General features: G+C 51.0%; 1 protein-coding gene across 1 annotated transcript; it reads right to left on the bottom strand.

Annotated features, from left to right (window-relative positions):
* Positions 1–413: 413 nt before the first annotated feature.
* On the bottom strand, positions 414–8,321 carry LOC120985011 (E3 ubiquitin-protein ligase PPP1R11-like). The gene is made up of 2 exons (XM_040413454.1): positions 7,909–8,321; positions 414–630 (listed from the first exon to the last, which is right to left on the bottom strand). Exons 1-2 carry the CDS (start codon positions 7,981–7,983, stop codon positions 445–447), a joined length of 261 nt encoding a protein of 86 aa, XP_040269388.1. The 5' UTR covers positions 7,984–8,321; the 3' UTR covers positions 414–444.
* Positions 8,322–8,591: the final 270 nt, after the last annotated feature.

The raw sequence follows: 8,591 nt of genomic DNA, 5'->3' as shown, positions 1-8,591 counted from the left end.
TTTTTGAACAGAAACTACGGGCATGTGCGTGAGCCCTAAGAGAAACGGGGATAAAGACTTTACAGGGCATCTGTCAGCAGTTCTGTCCCTATGACACTGGCTGACCTGTTACATGTGCGCTTCCCTTGTCTGGCCCTTGTTCATACAGTATGTGCCCGCATTGCTGAGAAAGAATAGGTTTTGATATATGCAAATGAGCCTCTCGGAGCAACGGGGGCGTGGTCATTACACCTAGAGGCTCTGCTCTCTCTGCACTTTGACAGGGCCAGGCAGTGTAAACATCATCACACCCGGCCCTGGCAATCAAAGTGCAGAGGGCCCAGCAGTGGCAGAGAGAGCTGAGCCTCTAGGTGTAATGACCACGCCCCCGTTGCTTCTAGAGGCTCATTTGCATATATCAAAACCTAATCTTATCCACTTTGGTCAACCCCTCCCTCAACCTTCTCAGGAGGTTGTGAAGGCCTCAAAGACACCAAGGCTGATCGGTCTGCCCGCGAAGACACGTCTCTGCTGACTCTCACATTTCGAGGAGCGCCTTCCCAGGTTCTCGTTATCCACAGTGTCGCACGTCCACTCCACTTTCTTATCTGGTTTCCTCTTCCTCAGTTTTATGGTCAGCGAGCGCGGTTCCTGCAAATAGACAACAAACGTCTCAGAGCAGCAGAGATTCCCGTGGATGTGCGTGGCCGTCACAAGGGGACAAGATCAGAGTCTCAGAGTGGATTTTACTGGAAAGAAGCCCACAGGACCACATCCGTCCCATAATGTGCTAATTAGCCTCTAGGATCGAGGGGGGGGTTGTTCCTGCTCCTAGAGGCTCCGTTCTCCCACCTTTGTCGCCTCCCTCCAAGTCCTGATTGACAGGGCCAGGCAGCGCTCGCATCCGTCGCCCAGCCCTGTGCTCTGGTGAAATCTCGCGCCGTTCAGTATTCGGCGCAGGCGCGGTGAGGAAGCTGGCTTTAATAGGGTTAAATCTGGTGACAGAAACCCTTTAAAAAAAAGGGACGGACCACTATATAAAGGAGATTTAGACCTGACCTGTACTTGGCATGAGGAAGTGTAACCCGGCTCATTGGTCGGGCACGCACGCTGCCCATGGGTCCCGTCAAGGACTCCAAAGATGGCGGCCGTCGCGTGATTTACTTGCAGGCTCAGTGCAGATCCAGGAGGTTGCGCTGCCGTTATGCATGAGCTAAAGCAAGGCATGCCCAACTACAACTCCCAGCATGCTCTAATAGCTGTAGGCTGTCCGAGCACGCTGGGAGTTGGTCAGTTTTGCAACAACCGGAGGGCCGCGGGTTATGACAGTGAATCCCCCGACCGCCAGCCACTGGTTATACAGGGGACCCATGGGTGCGTCAGCGTGCCTGCTAGGTCACCTCGAAAATTTCATTAGAAAGTGGTCAACCCCTTTAAATACACAGATGCCAATCATACGGGGAGTTTAGGAGCCAGAATGGAGAGCGGTTTTAAGAGGGGGCATACTAAAAGGAATGCCCATAGAGAATAATGGAAATGTAATATTTGAATTAGAGACAAAACCATTTGACATATCTAATAATTATTTAGCAGACATACTCTCTAAATTCAGTGGGATTATTTAATGTTCAGATTAAGTGGAATTATCACTGTTTTCTGCAGAATGACGAGGGTGAATGACACAATGGAATGCCCATAGACTATAATGGGAAGTAAATCTGTGTTATGTAGGACATTAACCTTTACCGCAAGTGTTCCCTGTGTAGAGCAGAACATTGTAAAATGAAAATTACCTTGGATTATAACAGTTTTCTATAGAATGCAAAAGTGATGGAATGCCCATAGACTATAATGGGAAGTAAAACGTGACTTAGTGCCTGAACCATTCAACATATCAAATAAATCTGTAGCAGGCTTACTCTTCAAATTCAGTGGGATTATTTAAATTTGAGATTAAGTGGGATTATCGTTGTTTCTATGAAATGCCAAGGTGAATGACACAAAGGAATGCCTATAGACTATAATGGGAAGTAAACCATGAGCTCATTTGCAGGTAAATCTGTTATGTAGGAAACTAACCTTTACCGCCAGTGTTCCCTGGGAAGAGGAGCACATTGTAAAATGAAAATTACCTTGGATTATAACCTTTTTCTATAGAATGACTGAACACAATGTCAAATCTACAGCATCAAATATGTGCAGGATACGGTACGTTTGAATACACCCTTAGGATAGGGTCACACTGAGCGCATACGCAGCGTATTTTCTGCTTCCCGTCAAATACGCTGCGTATGCGCTCAGTGTGACCCTACCCTTAATTTGTAAAAAAATAAAATAAAATCTGAAAAATTAACGAAGCAATCTGTTTGGTTGCTATGGGCAACCGTCAGCTGTTCCTTTGTACAGATTTTGATAAATCTCCCCCTTTGTTGTACCATTGTTCTTGGTTTGTTCACGCTTTTCTCGGACAATGTACGTTGCTACTCCATACACTCCCCTACGGCGCCGCCTTGGTTTACCCCGGCGTTCTTTTTTGTCTCGGAGTCTCGTGTTTTTCCTGCTGGGTCAGAAATGTCGATGTTTATTTGTATACTTTTTATTTTGACCCCCCTCCCCACTTCCTATCCCTTCTTTGGTTTTGCCTCCCTACTATTTTTGATTCCTGTTCTACAAAAAAAAAAAAATTCTGTTGAATGCAAAAAAACTAGGGGTGCACCGAAATGAAAATTCTGGTCCGAAACCGAAACTTCAGGATGCCCTTGACCGAAAACCGAAACTGCCTTTTTGCCCAAATACTTTTAAAATACTTTTTTTTTTATGATTTTATTAATAATTCTTTTTCATGAATTTAATAAATCATATTATATATGGAGAGGGGGATCTGTGGGTGGCACTGTTATGGAGGGAGGGGGGATCTGTGGGTGGCTCTGTTATGGAGAGGGGGATCTGTGGGTGGCGCTGTTATGGAGAGGGGGATCTGTGGGTGGCTCTGTTATGGAGAGGGGGATCTGTGGGTGGCGCTGTTATGGAGGGAGGGGGGATCTGTGGGTGGCTCTGTTATGGAGAGGGGGATCTGTGGGTGGCTCTGTTATGGAGAGGGGGATCTGTGGGTGGCTCTGTTATGGAGAGCGGGATCTGTGGGTGGCTCTGTTATGGAGAGGGGGATCTGTGGGTGGCACTGTTATGGAGAGGGGGATCTGTGGGTGGCGCTGTTATGGAGAGGGGATCTGTGGGTGGCGCTGTTATGGAGAGGGGGATCTGTGGGTGGCGCTGTTATGGAGAGGGGGATCTGTGGGTGGCGCTGTTATGGAGGGGGGGATCTGTGGGTGGCGCTGTTATGGAGAGGGGGATCTGTGGGTGGCGCTGTTATGGAGAGGGGGATCTGTGGGTGGCGCAGTTATGGAGAGGGGGATCTGTGGGTGGCGCTGTTATGGAGAGGGGGATCTGTGGGTGGCGCTGTTATGGAGAGGGGGATCTGTGGGTGGCGCAGTTATGGAGAGGGGGATCTGTGGGTGGCGCTGTTATGGAGAGGGGGATCTGTGGGTGGCGCTGTTATGGAGAGGGGGATCTGTGGGTGGCGCAGTTATGGAGAGGGGGATCTGTGGGTGGCGCTGTTATGGAGAGGGGGATCTGTGGGTGGCGCTGTTATGGAGAGGGGGATCTGTGGGTGGCGCAGTTATGGAGAGGGGGATCTGTGGGTGGCGCAGTTATGGAGAGGGGGATCTGTGGGTGGCGCAGTTATGGAGAGGGGGATCTGTGGGTGGCGCAGTTATGGAGAGGGGGATCTGTGGGTGGCGCTGTTATGGAGAGGGGGATCTGCGGGTGGCTCTGTTATGGAGAGGGGGATCTGTGGGTGGCGCTGTTATGGAGAGGGGGATCTGCGGGTGGCGCTGTTATGGAGAGGGGGATCTGCGGGTGGCGCTGTTATGGAGAGGGGGATCTGTGGGTGGTGCAGTTATGGAGGGGGGGATCTGTGCACTGTTATGGGCATAACAGTGCACAGATCCCCCCTACCCATAGCAGTGCCATAGACCGATCCCCCTACCCATAACAGCCCCGGCAGACTAATCACTCACTGCATCTTTATTTTACCTTACAATCGTGACGCTCCAGTAACAACTCTGCAGGCAGAGCGGAGGGCGGCGTAACGTCACTTACTCACGTGACGCACCTGCTCCGCCCACTTTATGAATGAAGGAGGCGGAGCAGGCGCGTCACGTGAGTAAGTGACGTCACGCCGCCCTCCGCTCTGCCTGCAGAGTTGTACTGGAGCGTCACGATTGTAAGGTAAAATAAAGATGCAGTGACTTAAAGTAAACCGCCCGCCCGGCGCCCGCCCGCAGATGGTGAGCTACTTGGTGGGTGACAAATCCCACACCCCATATTTTCGGCCGATATGTAACAATATCGGCCGAAATGGATTAGGTACATTTTCGGCCGATATTTTCGGCTGCCGGAATTTCGGTGCACCCCTAAAAAAAACTAAAGAAGGTTATTCAGGAATAAAAAAAATAATAAAAAAAAATAAAAATGAAAAACAGAGCTTATTTCTTCCAAAAACAGCACCACACCTGTCCTCAGGTTGTGGGTGGTATTCACTTGGCAGAGCTGCAATACCACACACAACCTGAGGACAGGTGTGCTGCTGTTTTTGGAAGAAAACTGTAGGTTTTCTAATCCTGGATTACCCCTTTAAATAAGAAAAGTTTTAAATAAAATAAAGTATTTACACATTTTCTATAAACTTGTCCGTTTTCATTCTCAGTAATACCAACATGCCGTAGGAGTTTCTTCAGTTCCCCCCTACATTTTACCAGTAAGGTTCTGCTCAGGAATTACACCTGGAAATGTTGATGCAGCCGAGTTCCCGTTGCAATCAGTGGGATTCCGCTGCACAGCGCACACTACAGAATTTCAGCGGTGACGCTTTCCGCTGAAATTTCTCTGTCGAAAGAATGAACATGTTCATTCTTTCAGCGGAATATTGAGCGGAACGCACTGCCAGCTATAGGGAACGGCAATGGCCGCGCTGCCCAAGCACCGACTAAATCGGTCGGGGCAGGACGCGCAGTTGGAATTTCCGAACGGAATTTCTCCGCTTGGAAATTCCGTAGTGTGCTCGGACCCGTAGTTGCCCCCATGTATCCTCCACCCCAAAAATCAGAGCCCATTCCTAGTCCTGATCCTATGTTTGATGAGCGGGAGGAAAGCGGTCGTGTCTTTAGTTCAAAAATGTAATTTCCATTATTCTCTAGGGGTATTCCACTTCCCATTATACCCTTTGAATCCCCTTTCATCTGCACTTTATTATTTGCCACTGAACTTGGAGATTATGTCTGCTAAAGATTTATTTGACATGTTGAATGGTTCACACGCCAAATCACATTTTACTTCCCGTTATACTGTATGGGCATTCCATTCCGTCATTCACATCTTATTCCATAGGGGAAAAAAGCTTTAATTTTAAATTTACAATGTGCTCCTCTACCCAGGGAACACTGGCGGTAAAGGTTAATGTCCTACATAACACAGATTTACCTGCAAATGAGCTCACAGTTTACTTCCCATTATAGTCTATGGGCATTCCTTTGTGTCATTCCTCTTGTCATTTCATAGAAACCAATGATAATCCCACTTAATCTCAATTTTAAATAATCCCACTGAACTTGAAGAGGTAGGCTACTTTCACACTAGCGTTCGGGGCTCCGCTTGGGAGCTCCGTTTGAAGGGTCTCACAAGCGGCCCCGAACGGATCCGTACTGCCTTAATGCATTCTGAGTGGATGCGGATCCGCTCAGAATGCATCAGTTTGGCACCGTTTGGCCTCCGTTCCGCTCAGCAGGCGGACACCCGAACGCAGCTTGCAGCGTTCGGGTGTCCGCCTGGCCGTGCGGAGCCAAACGGATCCGTCCAGACTTACAATGCAAGTCAATGGGGACGGATCCGTTTGACGTTAACACAATATTGGTGCAATTGCAAACAGATCCGTCCCCCATTGACGTTCAATGTAAAGTCAGGAGTCCCTATTAATATACCATCAGATCGGAGTTTTCTCCAATCCGATGGTATATTTTAACTTGAAGCGTCCCCATCACCATGGGAACGCCTCTATGTTAGAATATACCATCGGATTTGAGTTATTAAGCCTGCTAAAGATTTACTTGATATGTTGAAGGGTTCAGGCACCAAGTCACGTTTTACTTCCCATTATAGTCTATAGGCATAATATTGCTAAATAACACTGATTAACCTACAAATAAAATCCTATTTTACTTCCCATTATAGTCTATAGGCATTCTTGGTGTCATTCCATAGAAAATAATGATAATCCCACCTAATCTCAATTTAGATTAATGCTACTGTGTTCGGAGAGTATGCCTGCTACAGATTTATTTGATGTGTCAGATGGTTCTCGTCTCCACGGCCCGTCTTTCTTCCCATTATACTCTATGGGCATTGCATTGTGCTATTCACCTGTCATTCCATAGAAAACAGGAAAAATACAAAGTTATTTCAGTTGTATAAGATGTTACTGTACACGGGGAAGATCTGTGGTAACGGATAAAGTGATACTTTTTGCAGATTTGCCTATAAATTATCTGATACTTTGCTTCCCCCTGTCAGTCTACGGCCCATCCTCTTCCCCCCCCTGTCAGTCTACGGCCCATCCTCTTCCCCCCCCCTGTCAGTCTACGGCCCATCCTCTTCCCCCCCCTGTCAGTCTACGGCCCATCCTCTTCCCCCCCCTGTCAGTCTACGGCCCATCCTCTTCCCCCCCCTGTCAGTCTACGGCCCATCCTCTTCCCCCCCCTGTCAGTCTACGGCCCATCCTCTTCCCCCCCCCTGTCAGTCTACGGCCCATCCTCTTCCCCCCCCTGTCAGTCTACGGCCCATCCTCTCCCCCCCCCTGTCAGTCGACGGCCCATCCTCTTCCCCCCCCTGTCAGTCGACGGCCCATCCTTTTCCCCCCCCCTGTCAGTCGACGGCCCATCCTCTTCCCCCCCCTGTCAGTCGACGGCCCATCCTCTTCCCCCCCCCTGTCAGTCTACGGCCCATCCTCTTCCCCCCCCCTGTCAGTCTACGGCCCAATCCTCTTCCCCCCCCTGTCAGTCTACGGCCCATCCTCTTCCCCCCCCTGTCAGTCTACGGCCCATCCTCTTCCCCCCCCCCCTGTCAGTCTACGGCCCATCCTCTTCCCCCCCCCCCTGTCAGTCTACGGCCCATCCTCTCCCCCCCCCCCTGTCAGTCTACGGCCCATCCTCTTCCCCCCCCTGTCAGTCTACGGCCCATCCTCTCCCCCCCCCTGTCAGTCTACGGCCCATCCTCTTCCCCCCCCTGTCAGTCTACGGCCCATCCTCTTCCCCCCCCTGTCAGTCTACGGCCCATCCTCTTCCCCCCCCTGTCAGTCGACGGCCCATCCTCTTCCCCCCCCTGTCAGTCGACGGCCCATCCTCTTCCCCCCCCTGTCAGTCGACGGCCCATCCTCTTCCCCCCCCTGTCAGTCGACGGCCCATCCTCTTCCCCCCCCTGTCAGTCGACGGCCCATCCTCTTCCCCCCCCTGTCAGTCTACGGCCCATCCTCTTCCCCCCCCTGTCAGTCTACGGCCCATCCTCTTCCCCCCCTGTCAGTCGACGGCCCATCCTCTTCCCCCGTCAGTCTACGGCCACTCCATTCTGTCATCCCTTTTAGTATGCCCCTTTAAGAGGGATTCTCTCTGCCAGTCCGCCATTGTGGTGACGACCATCTGCGAGCTCATGAAGGTTGTCCCACAGAGACGGGATAGAGGATGTGCCTGAGAGCGGGGGCCCCTGCCAATCCCAGCAGTGGGGCCCCTGCTACCTGTTTACATGTCCCCCGCTTCACGCCTGGAGGAAAACTGCTAAAGTTCATCGATGGCGTCTGTCTCTCCGTCTGATGACGTCACTCACCGGCTGGGCCTCGTTCTCGGTCACGGTGCTGGACGCGGCTCCTTCCGCCACCGCCGTCCGACAAGATTCCGCCATGTCAATGGATACAGAATACACCGGGAGAAAGCTTCAGCCTCTCGCCTGCAGGAGGACAGACCGTCTAACTTCCCCGACTTCCGGCGCTCTGTCCGCCCACTTCCGCTCTCCTCCCTGGTACTGGGAGCCGCTTCCCGGTTCGGATGACGTTTTTTTCCGCTGATATAGGCGCCGTTTCGTGCGTCTAGCCTGTGATCATCTCGTCATAGTTCGCCGTTAGTCACGATCCCAAATTCCCTTCTGCCCGAGACCATGATGGCCGACGCGTTTCTTCGCTGTTCTGTGACGGAAGCGCCTGCATAACGTCTCCAGAACACACTGCGTTACAGGTGGTGTCTGAGCGCCATTTTGCCTGAGATAAGGCTACTTGTAAAGCGTTATGGGGCGCCAGTAAAATGGCTCCTCTCTGCAGACAGATCGTCACGCTCTTCACTGCTATGACTCAGAACCAATGGCGCTGCCTGATTACTACACGTGACTCTACCCTGACCAATCACCGCTCTAGCAGACTCTGCGTTCCACCTGTTTGCTCTGGCACTGATAAAGCCGCGTCTACACCCCCTCGTAATCCCTAAGCCAGGTCCCTCGCACTGAGTCGCCTTCTGGAA

The sequence above is a fragment of the Bufo bufo genome, unplaced genomic scaffold (genome assembly GCF_905171765.1).
Source record: "Bufo bufo unplaced genomic scaffold, aBufBuf1.1, whole genome shotgun sequence".
Lineage (NCBI taxonomy): Eukaryota > Metazoa > Chordata > Amphibia > Anura > Bufonidae > Bufo > Bufo bufo.
The sequence above is the reverse complement of the archived record's forward strand: the minus strand, read 5'-3'. Positions and strand labels throughout refer to the sequence as shown.